General features: G+C 40.2%; 2 protein-coding genes across 2 annotated transcripts; one reads left to right on the top strand and one right to left on the bottom strand.

Moving 5' to 3' along the window:
* Window positions 1–3,896: 3,896 nt before the first annotated feature.
* Window positions 3,897–7,721, bottom strand: LOC101888811 (UDP-glycosyltransferase UGT4). Its single transcript, XM_005179207.4, has 5 exons — window positions 7,590–7,721; window positions 6,987–7,535; window positions 4,792–5,231; window positions 4,609–4,721; window positions 3,897–4,410 (listed from the first exon to the last, which is right to left on the bottom strand). Exons 1-5 carry the CDS (start codon window positions 7,700–7,702, stop codon window positions 3,922–3,924), a joined length of 1,704 nt encoding a protein of 567 aa, XP_005179264.1. The 5' UTR covers window positions 7,703–7,721; the 3' UTR covers window positions 3,897–3,921.
* A 3,430-nt stretch (window positions 7,722–11,151) lies between these two features.
* Window positions 11,152–17,412, top strand: LOC101888518 (cytochrome P450 302a1, mitochondrial). The gene is made up of 5 exons (XM_005179205.4): window positions 11,152–11,751; window positions 14,206–14,381; window positions 14,454–15,094; window positions 15,159–15,359; window positions 16,697–17,412. The coding sequence occupies exons 1-5, from the start codon at window positions 11,354–11,356 to the stop codon at window positions 16,814–16,816; spliced, it is 1,536 nt and encodes a 511-aa protein (XP_005179262.1). The 5' UTR covers window positions 11,152–11,353; the 3' UTR covers window positions 16,817–17,412.
* Window positions 17,413–21,086: the final 3,674 nt, after the last annotated feature.

Raw genomic sequence — 21,086 nt, 5'->3', positions numbered from 1 at the left:
ACTAGTATTGCCCACTTGGTGCACAATTAATTTGAAATCGGATAAAGATATATATGGGAGCTGTATCCAAATCTGAACCGATCTCGATAAAATTTGGCAAAGGTATTTCTGAGCTGCATTTTATATATTTCCCCAAATATTGTTGTTACAGAGGGCATATTACAGCTGTGGAGGACAAAAATAACAAATCGGATGAACAATATATATGGGAGCTATAGCTATATGTCTGAACCGATTTCAATCAAATTTGGCATACTTATTTTCAGGCCTAATTTGGTTGTATGTGCAAAATTCCATACTATTCGGACTGATATTACACGTTTAGTGCACAATAAAAGGCAAATCGGACGAAGATATATATGGGAGCAACATCTAAATTTTGACCGATTATCTCCAATTTCAATACGGTTCGTCCTTGGGCCAAAAAAATGTTGTTTGGAAAATTTAATTTCAATCGGATAATAAATGCGACCTGCATTTTATTCACAAGAATACATGGACAGACGGACGGACGGACTGACATGCATAAATCAACTCAGAAAGTGATTCTATGGAGATCCTTAAAAGTGACTATGAGTCTATCTCGCTTCCTTCTCCATGTTACAAACAAATGCACAAAGACATAATACCCTTACAACTATGCGGTGTAGGGTATAAAAATAGAATCCGTTAAAAATTCTCTTAAAATTATAGACATATATGGGGAGTTAGCATTATTTTTGGTCTATATGAAGACGAGGACTTGCATAGACAATTTGCTGTCACAGGCTGTAGTACCCATTACGAACTTCAATTACGAAATTTGAAATAGATCCGATTAATAATGTCCCTAAAATCATTAAAATACCGATTATAGGGAGGCACAGTTATATGGAGGTTATACGAATATAGGGAGACCTGGACCTGCATACGCTGTAGTTCCCATTATGAACTTAAAATACGATATTTGAAAAAGATCCGGTGAACAATGTCCCTAAAATCATCAAAATACCCAATATAGAGAGGTACAGTTATATGGGGGCTGTACGAATACCTGAACCTTAATAGGCAACCTGTAATTCCCATTACGAACTCTAAATATGAAATTTGAAACAATTCCGGTAAACCATGTCGCTAATAGCATCAAAATACCGAATATAGCGTGCTATAGTTATATAGGGCCTAACGAAGACCTTGACCTGCATAGACAATTTTCTGGCACAGACTGTTTTTCCCATTAGGAACTCCAAATACGAAATTTTGAAACAAATCCGGCAAATAAAATAAAACCCGTTTATAGGGAGGTGCTGTTATATGGGGGCTAAACCAAAACGTGGACCTACATGGCCCATTTTAAATACCAAAAGTCCTGCAGACATAATATACATTTGAGTAAAATTTTATCAATCTACTTAATTTCGTTTTGAAGCTAAATGATTTCCACAGACGTAAAGACGGACGAACATCGCTAAATCGATATAAAATTTTATGCGGATCAAGAATATATATATACCTTGTGGGGTCTAAAATATATATTTTGAGGTGCTACAAACCGAATGATAAACATAACATACACTCCATACTATGGTGGATGGTGTAAAAAAATCCGGCGGACTATGAAAGTAAAGCTAAAAATAAGAGGCATTTGTATCGGCGTTTATTAAGCCTATATGGAAAAGTAACCAAAAGAGAGGGCAAAAGTTTCCCCGTTTACCACATTTTTTTAATCCTTTAAAAATACAGGGTGAGATGAAAAAAGTGCAACCAACACAGTGCTGTCACTTCTAAGCCACTCGTCCGACAGCTGTTAAAATTATTCCAGTGATAGCTTATTATATTGTTTACAAGCGTACGAAAGCATTTTGGTGAGAATTTTCCAGAAAAAAAGTTATTCCGGATGGAATTCAAGCGTGATAGTGTGATTTCTTTATATTTGGCTGGAAAACCAGAAGTGGCTATCGTTAGAGCACTCCAGCATCAGCTTTTAAATGTGAATAAATCTTTTGGTAGCGTAGCCCGATTTCAAGGAAGTGGACGGAAGAAAACAACAACATCCACAGAAATAGTTCGAAAAGTAAAGAAGCGACTTGATCGAAACCCGCTTCGCAGTGGCCGAAAAATGGCTCATGAGCTGAACATATCGCAATATTCCATTCGGCAAATATTGAAAAATAAGCTCGGGGTAAAGCCATTGAAATTCCAAAAAGTGCAAGAACTTACACCACAACAGAAAGAAAACTGACTCAAAAGAGCTAAAGAGTTGCTTTGCTTGGCCGAAAGTGGTGAACCAGCCGAATTTGGGTTTCGCCGTCTCCGATGAGAAACCATTCGATGTCCAGCAGTTTGTAAACAAACAAAATGATCTTTTGTTTACTTGCCAAAGAGGTCAGCTGAAAATGTGAACCTTCGGTTGGCCACCAGAACTCAAGCGCCGGCCATGGTGATGGTGTGGGCCGCCATAACAGCCGTTGGTCGCTCTCCGCTCGTGTTAATCGACCGTGGCATCAGAATAAATGCCGAATATTATCGGGAAAATATGATGGAGGGTGTATTAAAGCCTTGAGCACGCAAACATTTTGGCCGCAGACCTTGGACATTCCAACAGGACCATTGCACTCAGCACGCGTCACCCACGGATGCTTACAAAATGAGGTTCCTCGCTTCATTTCCAGCGCACAATGGCCACAAAAATCTCCGGATACCAATCCGTTGGACTATCATGTCTGGAGTATTTCGGAAAGCAAGGTTGGCACTAAAAAATACCAACGTTTCGATCACCTGAAGCAAGCGCTTCACCGGAAATGGGACAAAATACCACAGAGCAACATTCGGGCAGCGTGTGACGGTTTCATTGGCCGTTTGAAGGCCATGATTCATGCCAAAGGTGACCAATTCGAACAAATCTAAATTTATTCTAAAATTTTATGTTATTTCGGTTTTTTTGCATTCATTGAATAGAATTTAAAAACAAATGTAACAATTATGGCGTTTGACTTTGTTGCAGTTTTTTATCTCACCCTGTATATCAAACGTACATTCCAAGCGTGATTGTCATACCAAATTTCAAGCTTTTATGTCTATCCATTAAAATAATACCAAATGGTACCATTTTAGAAGTTTGGTACCTTTTTAGAACTTTTCATAACCTTAAAGTTCGAATTTCCAAAAAATCCTTTGGTACATCTGTCCAGTACTCCATCATCCACTCTCACTCCAAATTTAATCGTATTGGACGATTATTCAATTTTTAGGAAATCTTAGTAATTCTCACATCGTTTCAGTACGAGTTTCCAAAAACCCAGCCAAATCACATGCCTTGGCACCAAGACTGACTCTTGTGCTAAATTTCAAGATTCCATACTCTCTCTCTCTCTCTAAAGACCTTCAAAGTGTATTATCTCCATAGGAGAGCCATAAAGAGTATTCCCCTCACAAAATACCAATAAAGAATCCTCTATACACAGATGGCCCTTAAAGAGTTTTCTCTACAGAGAGGATCCTCTGAAGAGTCTTTCCACCATATGGGAAGTGCTTTCTTTTTATAGGAGACCACAAAGGTTTCTTTTTCACAAAATACCATTGCAGTGTTTTCCCTCCATACAAGACCATTAAGGGTTCTATTCTCAATACCTTTAAGGGTTCTTTTTTTATGCAGAAAAAGATTTTCTCTCCACAGACGACATTGATAGACTCTTATCTCCACAGAAGACCCTAAAAGACTTCTCACATCCTTTTAGCACGAACTTTCCAAAAACCTAGCCTTATGACATACCTAGGCACCAAGACTGATCCTTGTGCAAAATTTCAAGATTCTAGCTTTAGTCGTTCCTTCTCGGTGATGATTCTCGGTCAGTTATTTCACTATTCCACAATTTTGAAACTTTTTATTTTTTTATTATTTTTTTAAAATATTTTTTTTTAATAAAAAATATTCCTCAGTCTTTAAGAAGTTTTTGCTTTCGCCTTTTTCTCCTTCTTGTCAGCACTCAATTTCTTCTCTTTCCTGACAACATCCACAGCTCTCTCATTGACACTTTTCTTTGCCTTGGCTTTTGCCTTCTGGGCGGCATTTTTGAAATTTAAAAATGTTTGCCGCAAAATGAAAACCGAGTTGACGGCACAGAGGACCAGGAAAATTTCCACAACCAAGAGAATATCGAGACCACGCAGGGCCAGGAAACTAAGGCTGGATTTCGCATCTAATAAATGATCCTGGGCCTGAGGGTTTTCTGAGATATGTTCCACCCACCATATGGCTGTCTCAAGTGAAGGATTTGGTTGTTTCTTCAACGATGCAGAGAATTGTTGGGCATTTTTGTGTAGCGTTTTGTCATTGAGACAGGATTTTAGGGTATCGTGAAGTTGGGTTTTGTCGAATTTATAGAGCTCCAGGTTGAGTCCAAGTTTGCGTTCCAATAGCCTTTGGGCAAGCTGTAAGAGAATGGTATGAAATATTTAGTATTTCCGGGTTCTTGAAAATTTGAAAATAGAATTTCAAAAACTGGATGGAAATTTTTGGAAATCCATTTCACCACTGAAATCGAAGGGTGAGAATAGCTAATCGTTTTTTTTTTAATTCGATTTCCACTTCTTATCTCTTCCAATTTTACAGTTATATCCAATACTTACATATCTTTGTTCCGGAGAAGTTGTAATGGTCAATGGTGTTACACCATGGTATAATGCCTCCTGGACGTTCAAAAGTTCGGGTAACACTATTGCACACTTAACCTTGTCATGACCTTGAAAAGGATGAGAACATTATTATTTTTTTTTAATTCAGATATTAAAATTCCTTTTGCCACCACCCACCTAATATTTGTCCAGCCTCCACATTGTTCAACTGCAGCAAGTTTTTACCGCCATTCTTTCCCGACACCTTGCCCTTGGCATTAATCCACACAAAACCATTATTGGGAAATTGTTTAATGACATCCAAGAGGGCCTGGCTATGATCCGAATCCAATAGGTTCTTCTCCATATCAATCAGAATAACTTCCTTTTTGAAGCTCTCCACAAACTTCAAGACATCTTCGTTAAGCTTCTGTGGTCCTTGGATATGTAAACCTGGCACGGGAACAATGTAATTGGGTAAGCTTTGTAGCGTGTGCAGCGAGGGATGGTAATTGGCCAGAATGGCTTTGAAACGTGGTAATAATTTATCAAACTTCTTGGGCGTGACGATGCTCTTCGATTGCATATTCGTGGACCAGATGCCTTCAATCACGGGGTTTACCAGTAACTTTCGATATCTGAAAGGGAAGAAATTGGTTAAAAGATTGAGGAAGTTCTTGGATGGTATTCTCTCCCTAAAAAACTGTTTAAGGTTCTTCTCTCCACAAAAGCTATATAAAAAAAATATGTAAAGATTTTTCCCTCAACAGAAGGCCTTTAAGGGGTCTTCTCTAAACATATAGACCCTTTTCCCACATAACATAACATAACTCTTAACTCTCCGTACTTTAAAGTATCTTCTCTTCATAGAAGACCTTTATTGGGTCTTCTCTCCATAGAAGGCCTTTGAGGTCTCATCTCTCTTTCTCTCTTGAAGACCTTCAAAGATATTCTATCCACAAAGGATCCTTAAGGAGTGTTTTTTTCCATAGAGGATCTATTGGTCGTCTCTTTATTAAAGATCCTTTATGGGGCCTTCTCTCCATCAGGTTCCCTTAAAAGGCCTTCTGTCCACAGAAGATCTTAAAAAAAGTTTTTTCCATAGAGGATCCTCTATTGGTCGTCTCTCTATTGAGGACCCTTTATAGGGCCTTCTCTCCATAGAAGACCATCATAGGGTCGTCTATCCATATAAGACTCTGGAAAAGTGTTCAATTCAGAGTGGATCCTTTAAGGGCTTATTCTACACAGAAGACTTAAAATGGGATTCTCTCTATAGAAAACATTTAAGGGTTCTATTCAGCATAAGTGACATTCAAAGCATGTTTTCTACACAGAAGAACCTGAAAGAGTGCCTTTTTCCACAGGAGACCTTTCAAGGTCCTAATCTCCAAAGAGTAGTGACATTTAAAGCATGTTTTCTCCACATAAGACCTTAAAAGTATCTCCTCATGTATTCATATAAAACACTGAAAAAGTGTTCAATGCAGAGTAGATCCTTTAAAAAGTCTTTTCTCTAGAGGATCCCTCGAAAGGCTTATTCCACAGAGGACCTTTCAAGGACCTATTTTTTACAGTAAACCTAGGAAAGGCTCCCTCTCTCTGTAGGAGATTTTCAAAGGTCTTTTTTTGCATAGAAAACCTCAGTAATTGTCCTTCAGGGACCATAGAACCCCTTTAAAAGTCATCTCTCTCCCTCTCTCCTTTGAAAGACCTCTTAGCGATCTTCTCTCAACATAAGTCGTTTAAAAAAAATTAAATTTTACCTTAAGGACCCCATTAACAGGGCCCGGTAGAGAGTCATAATATTTTATTCTTAAAATTTTATTGAGAAGAGAAGATCTTTCTTGGCGAGAAAAAATTTTTAAGGGTTTCAATAAAGAGGTGAACTTTAAAGTTCTTCTCTAGAGAGGTGACCCCTAAAAAAGTACTGGACTCTGATTGAGAGTGTGGTGAAAAGGGTCTCCTCTGCAATCCAATGGGACATTTGAAGAATCTCCATTCCAAATAAGATATTTAATGGGGGTTCTACTTTTTAAAGGTTCTCTCTACATAAAATATCTTCAACTGGAAATTTATCCATACAAAGCAGTTTTCTCCATAAAGATCCCTGAGGAGTCTCTTTTCCGTGGAAACCCTGTAGAAGGTCTTCAAGTCTTTGCTAGAGGGAATACATTTCACAGGCTTCCCATAGGTAACATTTTTAAAGGTTTTCCAAAGAGAGAAAACCTTCTAAATGTCTCTTTCAGAGAGGTTTTCAAAATAGAAGATATTTTATGAAGAGAATACATAACACTCCTCTAACAATTAGACCCTTCCCCCTCAAACACCTTTTAACATTAGCCCCCTCCCCCTTTTTTCACCCTTTAAATTTTACCCCACAATATACTCACAAATAATCGAAAGCATACAGCGCATTATTATGCCAACGTCGCCAATAGCTCATATCCCGGCCGAAATCGCTCAAAACATACGGGTGCAGTGACGGATTCAATAGCTCACCTGCTGCTACCGACAGCGGCAACAAATTTTGAACATTCAAATGCCCGCTGGCAAGGCCAACTATTGGCGTCTGGCCAAACAAATAGGCCAAATGCAACAAACAACCTGCTCCATATGTGACATCGTAAATAATCAGATCGTATTGGCGTTTCTCTTTGACAGCCAAGTGCAGAGCCTCTGAAAAACCAATTGATTCGAGATTAGCCCGACATGTGGCCATCTGTCTGTCATACCAATGAACGACAAACTTCCAGGTGGACTGGTGCAACAACTCCGCATGGGTCAGAGCTTCGTAGCGTTGCCGGAGAAATGTTTGGGTTTTTTCCAGGTGTATAAATTCGGCATTGAGAAAAGAGTCTTCGAATTCATTGGCTGGATTTGAGGTGACCACTGTCAGGTGATGATCTCGTTGTTCCAGTTCATTGAGCAGGGCATAGTTCCTGAAAAAATATTTCTTTAATTTTTTTTTTCATTAAAACTTATTCGCTCCTTACCATTTATTGGTCGTCTGGGTACCAACTCCCAGTAGGCAAAGAATATTTTTCGCCCGACATTGCTCCGCAGCAATAAGTAGAACTATTGCCAATGTTATCGCTTTGAAATTCATTTTGTTTATGACTAAGCCGGCCAGGGTTTGTTGTCGCCCAGCGCCGACTCATGTGAAGATGTGATAATAGTTCTGTTATCTTATCTATGACTTAGATATGACACAATGTGTGTTTGAGGGAGATATTGCACTCACGAGAGATTAAAAATGCCGGTAAATTCACACATCTACACTAATGTCTCGTTTTACGAAGGTGTGAACAAATTTCTTGGGTGGAAGGTCTTAGAGAAAATATAAAATGTTGTTGAGAGACAAGGTGAGAGAAAGGGAGTCAATAAAGTCCGGAAGGAGATCTAGAGGAACAGCGAGATTGGAGACCTGTGAGAAACGGCCAGGGAGTCTCTATAGACGAGGTGAAGGCCAAGGAGACTCTATAGACGAGTTGAAGGCCAGGGAGTTGTTATAGGTGAGCTGAAGCCAGGGGAGTCGTTATAGACGAGCTGAAGGCCAGGGAGTCTTTATAGACGAGCTGAAGGCCAGGAAGTCTCTATAGACGAGCTGAAGGCCAGGGAGTCTTTATAGACGAGCTGAAAAACAGGGAGTCTTTTGTAGACGAGCTGAAGGCCAGGGAGTCTTTATAGACGAGCTGCAGGCCTGGGAGTCTTTATAGACGAGGTGAAGGCCAAGAAGTCTCTATAGACGAGGTGAAGGCCAAGGAGACTCTATAGACGAGTTGAAGGCCAGGGAGTTGTTATAGGTGAGCTGAAGCCAGGGGAGTCGTTATAGACGAGCTGAAGGCCAGGGAGTCTTTATAGACGAGCTGAAGGCCAGGAAGTCTCTATAGACGAGCTGAAGGCCAGGGAGTCTTTATAGACGAGCTGAAGAACAGGGAGTCTTTTGTAGACGAGCTGAAGGCCTGGGAGTCTTTATAGACGAGCTGCAGGCCTGGGAGTCTTTATAGACGAGCTGCAGGCCTGGGAGTCTTTATAGACGAGCTGCAGGCCTGGGAGTCTCTATAGACGAGGTGAAGGCCAGGGAGTCTTTATAGACGAGCTGAAGGCCAGGAAGTCTCTATAGACGAGCTGAAGGCCAGGGAGTCTTTATAGACGAGCTGAAGAACAGGGAGTCTTTTGTAGACGAGCTGAAGGTCAGGGAGACTCTATAGACGAGTTGAAGGCCAGGGAGTTGTTATAGGTGAGCTGAAGCCAGGGGAGTCGTTATAGACGAGCTGAAGTCCATGGAGTCTTTATAGACAAGTTGAAGGCCATGGAGTCTTTATAGACGAGCTGAAGGCCAGGGAGTCTCTAAAGACGAGCTGAAGGTCAGGGAGTCGTTATAGACGAGCTGAAGGCCAGGGAGACTCTATAGACGAGTTGAAGGCCAGGGAGTTGTTATAGGTGAGCTGAAGCCAGGGGAGTCGTTATAGACGAGCTGAAGGCCATGGAGTCTTTATAGACAAGTTGAAGGCCAGGGAGTCGTTATAGACGAGCTGAAGGCCAGGGAGTCTCTATAGACGAGCTGAAGGCCAGGGAGTCTCTATAGACGAGCTGAAGGCCAGGGAGTCTCTATAGACGAGCTGATGGCCAGGGAGTCTCTATAGACGAGCTGAAGGCCAGGAAGTCTCTATAGACGAGCTGAAGGCCAGGGAGTCTCTATAGACGAGCTGAAGGCCAGGGAGTCTCTATAGACGAGCTGATGGCCCAGGGAGTCTTTATAGACGAGCTGATCGCCCAGGGAGTCTTTATAGACGAGCTGATCGCCCAGGGAGTCTTTATAGACGAGCTGATCGCCCAGGGAGTCTTTATAGACGAGCTGATCGCCCAGGGAGTCTTTATAGACGAGCTGATCGCCCAGGGAGTCTTTATAGACGAGCTGATCGCCCAGGGAGTCTTTATAGACGAGCTGATGGCCCAGGGAGTCTTTATAGACGAGCTGATGGCCCAGGGAGTCTTTATAGACGAGCTGATCGCCCAGGGAGTCTTTATAGACGAGCTGATGGCCCAGGGAGACTTTATAGACGAGCTGCAGGCCAGGGAGTCTTTATAGACGAGCTGAAGGCCAGGGAGTCTCTATAGACGAGCTGAAGGCCAGGGAGTCTCTATAGACGAGCTGAAGGCCAGGGAGTCTCTATAGACGAGCTGAAAGCCAGGGAGTCTCTATAGACGAGCTAAAGGTCAGGGAGTCTTTATAGACGAGATGAAGGCCAGGCAGTCTTTATAGACGGGCTGAGGGCCAGGGAGTCTTTATAGACGAGGTGTAGGCCAGGGAGTCTCTATAGACGAGTTTGAGGCCAGGGAGTCTCTATAGACGAGTTGGAGGCCAGGGAGTCTTTATAAACGGGTTATAGACGAGCTGAAGGCCAGGAAGTCTTTATAGACGAGCTGAAGGCCAGAGAGTCTCTATAACGAGCTGCAGACCAGGGAGTCTTTAGAGACGAGCTGCAGACCAGGGAGTCTTTAGAGACGAGCTGCAGACCAGGGAGTCTTTAGAGACGAGCTGCAGACCAGGGAGTCTTTAGAGACGACCTGCAGGCCAGGAAGTCTTTATAGATGAGCTGCAGGCCAGGGAGTCTTTATAGACGAGCTGCAGGCCAGGGAACCTTTATAGACGAGTTGGAAGGCATGGAGTTATTATAGAAAAGCTGAGAGCAAGGGAGTTTTTATAGACGTGCTGCAGACAAATGAATCTTTTTAGACAAGCTGAAGGCCAGGGAGCCTTTTTAGACGAACTGAAGATCGGGTAGCCTTAGACGAGCAGAGGCAAGAAATATTTTAGAAGAGCTGAGAGAGATGGAAAAAAGGACGTCTATGTAGGCGGGCTAGATTTTCCGGCCAAATATTTTGTTTTGATACCGCTTTGACTTTTCGGCCAAATATTTGGATACCCGAGTCTGTCCCCCAGAAAAAATAGTTCCATGAAATCAGTGTAGAAATCTCTACCCCTGAAATAAACAAATTATAAAAATCGAAGAAGTTTTCTTAAACTGGACTTGTTTTCATATTCCTAAGGACCTCTATCTATTTAAGAGGTCCTTCCTTCCTTTAAGAGGCCTTCTACTTATGGTTTTATAAATGTCGTACATTTTTTGTTCTGCGATTTTAACGGTTTATTTTGAAAATTCGTAACAACTATGGCAACATCATTCCCCACTAAAGTCTCCAAGACAAAATTAAGTTTCTCCCCTCACAACGTCTCCAAAAATACCAAATTAAAGCCAAATTTAAAAGCTCTTTAAAAAGCTTTCGGCATTGATTTTTTCTCCCCCTACGAATACCAACAATAAACCAGGTTTAAAAGCTCATAAAAGCTTTCAATGTTGTATTCGTGCTTTAGATGTTCTCCTGTTTTTGTTTTGATCCCATGTTTCGCTGACGACAAACGAGCGACCACCACAGCCGGACTGCTGACTGCTGCTGCTCTATTTGAGAATCGTTTTCTTCGATTCGGGTCTTGGGGTATTGTTATCTGCAGCACCTTGCCTTACCTACCTACCTGCCTACCTTCCAATGTCAATCAAGATTTGTTAGTCTCGCGAAAACATTTGGAAGCAAAACAAACAAGCGGATCAGTTAAAATACCTTTTGTTTACATTCGTGCACAAGTCGTAACCGAGAAAAAATAAAAACAAAAAATCTACTCTTGATTGATTGAGCGGCGGGCAACGGGGAAAAGAACAAAAACAAACAGCAACAAAAATTAGATCGATTTAAAATGCGGTGTTGTCTTTTAAGATCTCCGCCAATTTGCCAAGTGAAACGGCGTTTTAGCACAAATTCCAGCTCAAAATTGCAATTTTCGAAATCCTATGAAAGTATACCCGGTCCTCGTGGCCCCTTCGGATTGGGAAATCTTTATAAATATTTACCCATTGTGGGTAGTTACACCTGGTTGGAATTACATAAGGCGGGCCATGATAAGTATCGGGAATATGGTCCCATTGTCAAGGAGACCATGGTACCGGGCCAGGATATTGTATGGCTTTATGATCCTCAGGATATAGCCACTCTCTTGAATTGTAAAGATTATCCCCTGCGCAGAAGTCATTTGGCCCTGGCCAAATATCGAACAGATCGTCCACATATTTATCGTTCCGCCGGCTTATTGCCAACGTAAGTGAAATCGTAGTGACGTAGGAGAATGTAAAAATCACTGATCCGTACATTTTTTTGCTGATCGGAAAGTGATTGTGATTGGATTAATTTTGAGTTGTGAATTTATTAACAAAAAAAGGTTTTTATTCAAAATTTTAATTCCAAAAATTAATTTTAACCAAACCCAAAATTTTGGAGGACGAGCTGTGAATGGGATTTATAAAGGTGCTAGATGCAATCTTTATAGACTCAGAACTGAGAGGCTAGGAATTTGTATGCTTAAGATGAGAGGGAGAAGTGAGTCTTTATAAATGAGCTGAGAGGCACAGAGCCTAAATGGAAGAGTTGAGAGCCAGGAAGTCTTTTTGGGATATTAGCTCAGTCAGAGAGTCTCTAAAAACTTTTAATAGACGTGATGAAAAATTTAGTCTTTGAAGTCTTTAATTGCGAGCTGAGAGGATGGAAGTATTAATGGATAAGTTAAAGAAAAGAGCCTCTAAAGACGAGCTCAGAATAAGAGATTTATGGTCGAGCTGGGAGGTAGTGAGCTTGTATGAACGATCTGAGAGAAAGGGAGTCTTTATAGACGAGCTATGAGGCAGAAAGTCGTTATGGACGAATCTGGAGGCAGGGAGTCTTTATAAACGAGTTGAAGGCCAGGGAGTCTTTATAGACGACCTGAATTCCAGGGAGTCTTTATAGACGAGCTGAGAGGCAGGGAGTCTTTATAGACGAGATGAGAGGCAGGGAGTCTTTATAGACGAGATGAGAGGCAGGGAGTCTTTATAGACAAGCTGAAGGCCAGGAAGTCTTTATAGACGAGCTGAAGGCAAGGGAGTCTTTATAGACTAGCTGCAGGCCGGGGAATCTTCATAGACGAGCTGAAGGCGAGGGAGTCTTTATTTACGAGCTTAAAGGCAGGAAGCCTTTATGGACGAGCTAAGAGGAAGGGGGTCGTTATGGACTAGTGTAGAGGCAGGAAGTCTTTTTGAGCGAGTTGAGAGCAGAGGGTCTGGATGATAGAGATTAGAGGCTTGAGGACTTAATAAATGAGATTAGAGGCAGAGAGTCTTGATGAAAGAGCTAAGAGGTAGGAAGCCGTTATGGACGAGTTGAGAGGCAAATAACCTTAATGGAAAACTTGAAGGGCCGTGAGTCTTATGGAGGAACTGAGAGACAGAGATTCTTAAAAAACGAACAAAAAGGCAGAAAATCTTTATCGACGAGCTAGAAGTCAGGGAATCTTTATTGACGAGCTGAGAGTTTTTAATGGAAGAGCTGAGAGACAGAGGGTTTTAAATGGAAGAGCTGAGAAGTAGGGCGTCTTTATAGACCAGCGGAGGTTCACGGAGGTGTTGTGGGAAGTCTTCAGACACGAGTTAGAGGGTATATCTATCGACGAGTTGAATGAAGTATCCATAAACGAGTTATAGCGGATCTTTAAAGAAGAGTTAGAGTGAGTCTCCGGGACGAGTTGAAGGAGGTCTACAGCTGGTCGCACTATAAACGAGTTGAAGCGGGTCTCCATAGACGAGCTGAAGCAGGTCGAGTCTCCTCTATAGACGAGCTGGCAGCTGGTCGAGTGTCTCCATAGACGAGCTGGAGCTGATCGAGTCTCCATAGACGAGCTGGAGCTGATCGAGTCTCCATAGACGAGCTGGCAGCTGGTCGAGTCTCCTCTATAGACGAGCTAGCAGCTGGTCGAGTCTCCTCTATAGACGAGCTGGCAACTGGTCGAGTCTCAATAGACGAGTTGATGAAGCTGGCCTAGCCTCCTCTATAGACGAGCTGGCAGCTGGTCGAGTCTCTTCTATAGACGAGCTGGCAGCTAGTCGAGTCTCTCCATGGACAAGCTGGTAGCTGGTCGAGTCTCTCCATAGACGAGCTGACAGCTGGTCGAGTCTCTCCATAGACGAGCTGGCAGCTGGTCGCGTCTCTCCATAGACGAGCTGAAGCTGGTCGAGTCTCTCCATAGACGACGAGCTGGCAGCTGGTCGAGTCTCTCCATAGACGACGAGCTGGCAGCTGGTCGAGTCTCTCCATAGACGACGAGCTGGCAGCTGGTCGAGTCTCTCCATAGACGACGAGCTGGCAGCTGGTCGAGTCTCTCCATAGACGACGAGCTGGCAGCTGGTCGAGTCTCTCCATAGACGAGCTGGCAGCTGGTCGAGTCTCTCCATAGACGACGAGCTGAAGCTGGTCGAGTCTCACCATAGACGAGCTGAAGCTGGTCGAGTCTCCTCTATAGACGAGCTGAAGCTGGTCGAGTCTCCTCTATAGACGAGCTGAAGCTGGTCGAGTCTCCTCTATAGACGAGCTGAAGCTGGTCGGTACTGAATGTTTATAGAAGAGGTAAAAGGTTTCTTAATAGAGGACCTGTAAAAGATTTAGGCTGTTCTAATTCCCTTTTCTTCAGACGTTTTCAGGGTCTTACCACATATAATTCCGAAAATTTTCCTTGATTCTCTTCAGAAACGGTGCCGAGTGGTGGCGTCTTCGATCCGAGTTACAAAAAGAAATCAGTGTTCCGAAAAATGTACGCAGCTTTCTTCTCGAAATTGACGAGGTGACCAAAGAGTTTTTAGACTATTTGCCAAAATCGGAAACTGTGGATGTTCTACCCAAATTGGCGAGACTCAATCTAGAATGTAAGTAAAGGCAAATTTCAACCCTCCCAACATCCCGCATATAAAAATCTCTCTCCCCACCATCGACCCCAGTAACCTGTCTGGTCACCTTTGGAGAACGTTTAAATTCCTTCTCGCCCGAAGAACAAGCCGAAAATTCTCGCTCCTCCAAACTAATGTGGGCTGCAGAGACAACCAACAGCAACATCTTGCCCACCGATCAGGGGCTGGGGCTGTGGCGCCACTATGAGACAGGACCCTATAAAAAATTACGCAAAGCCCAAGAGTACATGGAAAGTGTGGCAGTCGACTTGGTCTCCCAGAAATTGGCATTTTTCAAAGATACCTCCGATGAGGTAACCGAAAGTCCTTGTTCTCTCAGCCGCACCAGTTTGGTAGAGCAATATTTGAAAAATCCCAACCTGGATTTAAATGATGTTGTGGGTATGGCGGCAGATCTGCTTCTAGCTGGTGTGGATACCACTTCGTATACGACGGCATTTGCTTTATATCACATATCACGACATCCGGAGGTGCAGAGACGTTTACACGAAGAAAGCTGTAAGGTTTTACCGAGTAAATGCTCTCCCCTATTGGCGGAATCCTTGAATTCGGGTATACCATTTACCCGTGCTTGTCTGAAGGAGGTATTCCGCCTTAATCCCATTTCGGTGGGTGTTGGACGCATTCTCACCAAGGATATGGTGTTTAGCGGATATTTGGTGCCGAAGGATGTGAGTTTTGTGGAAATATTGGTTTTAGATATTTTTTTTTATTAATTTTTAAATATTTGTTCAGACAGTTGTTGTAACCCAAAATATGGTGGCCTGTCGCCTTGAGCAGAATTTCGAAAAACCCTTGATATTCAATCCTGATCGTTGGCTTCGTGAGACCAAGGGCTCCATTAATCCCTATTTGGTATTGCCCTTTGGCCATGGCATGAGATCCTGCATTGCCAGAAGGCTTGCGGAACAAAATATTTTGACGCTGTTACTGAGGGTGAGTAGAAAATCAGATGGCTGAACATAGAGAGGCTCTTCTTCTAACTAAAACGCCATTAAGAAGAGCAAAATGTATCCCAATCTAGAAGAACAAAAGGTTCTCTGATAGAAAAAGAGGTCTTATATGAGAAGACCTCCACGTCTTCTATCAGAAGACCTTCGGCTCTTCTATCAGAAGACCTTCGGCTCTTCTATCAGAAGACCTTCGGCTCTTCTATAAGAAGACCTTCGGCTCTTCTATAAGAAGACCTTCGGCTCTTCTATAAGAAGACCTTCGGCTCTTCTATCAGAAGACCTTCGGCTCTTCTATCAGAAGACCTTCGGCTCTTCTATGAGAAGACCTCCAGCTCTTCTATGAGAAGACCTCCAGCTCTTCTATGAGAAGACCTCCAGGTCTTCTATGATAAGACCTACAGGTCTTCTATGATAAGACCTACAGGCCTTCTATGAGAAGACCTCCAGCTCTTCTATGAGAAGACCTCCAGCTCTTCTATGAGAAGACCTCCAGCTCTTCTATGAGAAGACCTCCAGCTCTTCTATGAGAAGACCTCCAGCTCTTCTATGAGAAGACCTCCAGCTCGTCTATGTGAAGACCTCCAGCTCTTCTATGTGAAGACCTCCAGCTCTTCTATGAGAAGACCTCCAGCTCTTCTATGAGAAGACCTCCAGGTCTTCTATGTGAAGACCTCCAGGTCTTCTATGTGAAGACCTCCGAGTCTTCTATAAGAAGATCTCCAGGTCTTCTATAAGAAGACCTCCGAGTCTTCTATAAGAAGACCTCCGAGTCTTCTATAAGAAGACCTCCGAGTCTTCTATGAGAAGACCTCCACGTCTTCTATGAGAAGACCTCCGAGTCTTCTATGAGAAGACCTACAGGTCTTCTATGAGAAGACCTCCAGGTCTTCTATGAGAAGACCTCCAGGTCTTCTATGAGAAGACCTCCAGGTCTTCTATGAGAAGACCTCCAGGTCTTCTATGAGAAGACCTCCAGGTCTTCTATGAGAAGACCTCCAGCTCTTCTATGAGAAGACCTCCAGGTCTTCTATGAGAAGACCTCCAGCTCTTCTATGAGAAGACCTCCAGCTCTTCTATGAGAAGACCTCCAGCTCTTTTATGAAAAGACCTTCTGGTCGTCTATGAGAAGACCTCCAGCTCTTCTGTGAGAAGACCTCCAGCTCTTCTGTGAGAAGACCTCCAGCTATTCTATAAGAAGACCTCCAAGTCTTTTATGAGAAGACCTCCAAGTCTTCTATGAGCTCTTTTTGATTTAATTCTGATTTTGGATTTTTTTTTTTTGTTTTCTATTTTCAATTTTTATCTAATTTATTTTTCCAGTTAATCCGTAACTTTGAAATCGAATGGAAAGGTGATGACGAGCCAATGGATGTCATTACCCTGCTGATAAATAAGCCCAGCAAACCGGTGACCATAGAACTCAGGGAAAGGCCACAATGATGATGATGAGAAACTGGGAATTGACGTTGGTTGTCATTGGAATTGTAAATAACACCCCACCCCCCTCCACCCTCTTCCCGTTGCACATCCAATGGAATAAAACCAAAGAAATTGGTGTAATGTAATGTAGATGGCGTTTGGTTCTTTATTTTGTCATTGTTCTTGTTGTTGTTGTTCTATGTATGTAAAAATATGTGTGATTTTTTTTTATAAATTTTATTGACAAGAGAAAAAAAAAAAAAACAAACGATAATTAACATTAAAGAAACAAATTTAAAAATCTATAGATCTTAAGCAGAAGTAGAAGAAGACAGAAGAAAATGCAAATGTGATGTGATTCGAGATTTTTATTTTTTTGTATTTTTTTTGGTGTTGAAGAGGATGTGTGATTGAAATTGCCTTTGACAACAGATCTTTTTTTACGATTTGGAATATAATCAAAAGGGAGACTGGTGGAGTGTTCTCCATTGTTAATAAATATGTACATATTCAAATAAGGCAACTACAAAAAAATTGTATTGTATCCAATTGTATATTAATTCGATTTGTTTTTAATAAAATATACGACAAGTACAAATTTATTTCTATAGAATTCATTTACAAATTGTTGTTAATTTTTCCTTTTTTTTTTTTTTGTTTCAAAACCAATAAAAAATTGAAAAAAAAATCTCTTCTAGAAGGCCATATTGTGGAATACATTTTTTTTGAGTGGTTATATGTTGTCGTTCTAAAAAAATACATTCAATATTTGTCTATATCTACAAAATGTAGTCCTAGGGGAATAGGCTAAAAAGGGGGACTGGGGGAGTTTCGAGGAGAGGGAAATTAGTATTTTAATATAATTTATATTTAAAAATATATATGTGTTTTTATATATATGTAGGTAGTGTATGTATAATATACTGTTTACAATTATTGTTATATATTAAATATTTAATAATCTCATTTATTATTATTTTTTTATTTTATTTCTGATTATATGTTTATATTATAAATTTTATTCATCCATTTAACATACAAACATTACTTTACTTAACATTGAATTTAATTTTCTTTTATTTTTTCACACTTTGCTAATTGTTTTTTTTATTCAATTCTTTTTATTCTTTTTTTTAATTTTCATTTATTTAATTTATATGTATGTATATATGAATTATTATTAAATATGTGTGTGTATACGTCAATGATATCAAATTCTTATATGTTCATGTATTTTATATATATGTATAGTTGTATAATTAAATATATTTATGTATAAATAGCATGTATGGGTGAGGGTGGGGGATGGGGAGTATCCAATATAAATGCAATATATTCAATGAGGCAATGACTCTTCAAAAAAAAAAACGTAAAGAAAGTCTTAAAGTCGGGCGAGGCCGACTTTATGATACCCTACACCACTTTGCTAATTTAGTAGAGCTCCGCATAACAATTAAAAGTTTCTATGGGAGAATTCAATCCAACACGCTATGATAATAATTATAATTTAAAGTTCAAAAGACTAAATATGCCAAAGTATTTGTATCTTTTAAATTCGGACTTGTATTGTCCATTTGGTGCACAATTTGAAATCGGATAAGGATATATATGGGAGCTATATCCAAATCGGAACCGATCTTGATAAAATTTGGCAAAGATATTTCTGAGCTGTATTTCATATATTTCCCTGAATATCGTTGTTGCGGAGTGCATATTACGGCTGTGGGTAACAAATATAAAAAATCGGATGAACAATATATATGGGAGCTATAGCTATATCTGAACCGATCTTAAGCAAATTTGACATACTAGCTTCTAGACTCAATCCGGTCGAAACTGCCAAATTTCATTCTATTTGGGCAAATATTAGACGTTTGGTGCACATTCAAAATAAATCGGACGAAGTTATATATGGGAGCTATATCCAAATCTGAAGCGATCTCGATAAAATTTAGCAAATGTATTTCTGAGCTGTTTTTGATGTATTTTCCCAAATATTATTGTTACAGAGTGCATATAACGGCTACGGAGGACTAAAATAACAAATCGGATGAACAATATATATGGGAGCTATAGTTATATCTGAACCGATTTCGATCAAATTTGGCATACTTATTTTCAGGACGAATTTGGTTGAATGTGCAAAATTCCATATTATTCGGGCTGATATTACACGTTTGGTGCACAATAAAAGGCAAATCGGACGAAGATTCATATGGGAGCTATATCTAAATTTTTACCGATTATCTCCAATGTTAATAGGGTTCGTCCTTGGGCCAAAAAAGTGATTTGAGCAAAATTTCATCTGGATCGGGTAATAAATGCGAACTATACTTTGTTCACAAAAATACATGGACAGACGGACGGACGGACATGCATAAATCGACTCAGAATGTGATTCTATGCAGATCATCAAAAGGAACTATGGTTCTATCTCGTTTCCTTTTGCCTGTTACAAACAAATGCACAAAAACATAATACCTTGACCACCTTGTGGTGTAGGGTATAGCTACCCACACGGAGTATTTTTTTATTTTTTTGTTTTTTTTTTTTTTCAAAATAGCGGAAGAGCATTTCATGTAAGTTTGTTGCTTAAAATACCCAAGCAAATACTTTAAGTTGAAATGGAGAATTTTAAAAAAGTTGATATGAAAGCAATTTTGAAATATAAGACAATGGCGATCTAACAGAGCAAGGAGAAAATTCTCGTATTCGATATTGTGAAAAATTTTTGCAACACACAAAATAATTACAGGAGAAGATCCAGCAGATTTTGAAAGTAGAGCTAAACGAGTAAAAAACCTGTAAGTTCGACCGGGTCGAAATGCCAATACCCTCCACCATATGAAAGGAATTTGAAAATTTTCAAAAAAAAAAAAAAAAAAAAAACAAATTAAAATAAAATCCCTAAAAAATTCTGTTAAAATCTTAAGAATACTGAAGTGGCCGATATATTAGGGTCCATACAACGACGTGCACCTGCAAAGGCAACTTTTGTCATAAGCCATTATAATATTCAAATGCGAAATTTGAAAAAATAATATAGCTAAAATTATCAAAATGCCGAACATAAAGAGATTTTATGGGGGCTATACCAAAACGTGGACCTGCACAGACGATTTTCTGCCATAGGCTGTATTATCCATTACGTACTTCAAATTTCGGGGAGTATTGTGCCTAAAATCGTCAAAATACTGAATGAATATAGGGAGGTACTGGTATATGGGGCCTATAGAAAGACCTGGACCTGCATAGGCAATTTTCTGTCACAGACTGTTGTTCTCATTACGAACTCTTAATACGTAATTTGAAATAATTCTGGTGAATAATTTCGCTAAAATCGTCAAAATACCGAATATAAGGGGGTACTGATATATGAGGCCCATACGAAGACGTTGACCTGCATACACAATTTTCTGTCATAGGCTGTAGTATCTATTTTGAAGTTCAAATACCAAAATTTGGGTCCTTTTCTTTAATGGTGGAATTTTATGAGAAACAATTTTGTAAAATATTTTGATGTAATACGACAACATTTTAATGAAGTTTTTGAACGTCTTTGAAGAAAAGAACCCAAAAGACCCCTTTAATGACTCGACTGAGGGTTAATTTTTTCCACCAAAATATTCCTCGAATTCTTTCCGCCAAAAACACATATGTACCTAAAATGCATAGATTCCAAGGAATATTAATTCGAACATTTTCAAAAAATTATAAAATGGGCGGAATGTTGTAACTTTAACCCTAAAAGTGTTTTTTTTAACGATTTGTGGCTTGTAGGTAAATTTTGAAGTTTCGGTGTGTTCTGAGACCTATGGTGAAATTTTATGAGAAACAATTTTATAAGATATATTGATCTGATAGGACTTCATATTAACGAAGTTTTCGAAAGTTTTTGTGGAAAATAGGATAGAAGACCCCTTTAATGACTCTACTGAGGGTTAATTTGTTACACAAAAATTTTCCCCAAATTCTTTCCAGTAATATTTCCAAAGACCTCATTTGCCTAAAATGTATAATAGATTCCTAGGAATCTTAATTCGAACATTTTCAAAAATGTATAAAATGTGCGGAATATTGTAACTTTAACCCTAAAAGTGTATATTTTAACGATTTCTGGCTTGTAGGTAAATTTTGAAGTTTCGGCGTGTTCTGAGACCTATGGTGAATTTTTATGAGGAACAATTTTATAAGATATATTGATCTAATACGACTTCATATTAGTGGAGTTTTTGACCGATTTTGTAGAAATGGGGCTAAAAGACCTCTTTACTGACTTGACTGAGGGTTA

This window comes from Musca domestica, unplaced genomic scaffold (genome assembly GCF_030504385.1).
Source record: "Musca domestica strain aabys unplaced genomic scaffold, Musca_domestica.polishedcontigs.V.1.1 15, whole genome shotgun sequence".
Taxonomy (NCBI): Eukaryota; Metazoa; Arthropoda; class Insecta; order Diptera; family Muscidae; genus Musca; species Musca domestica.
The sequence above is the reverse complement of the archived record's forward strand: the minus strand, read 5'-3'. Positions and strand labels throughout refer to the sequence as shown.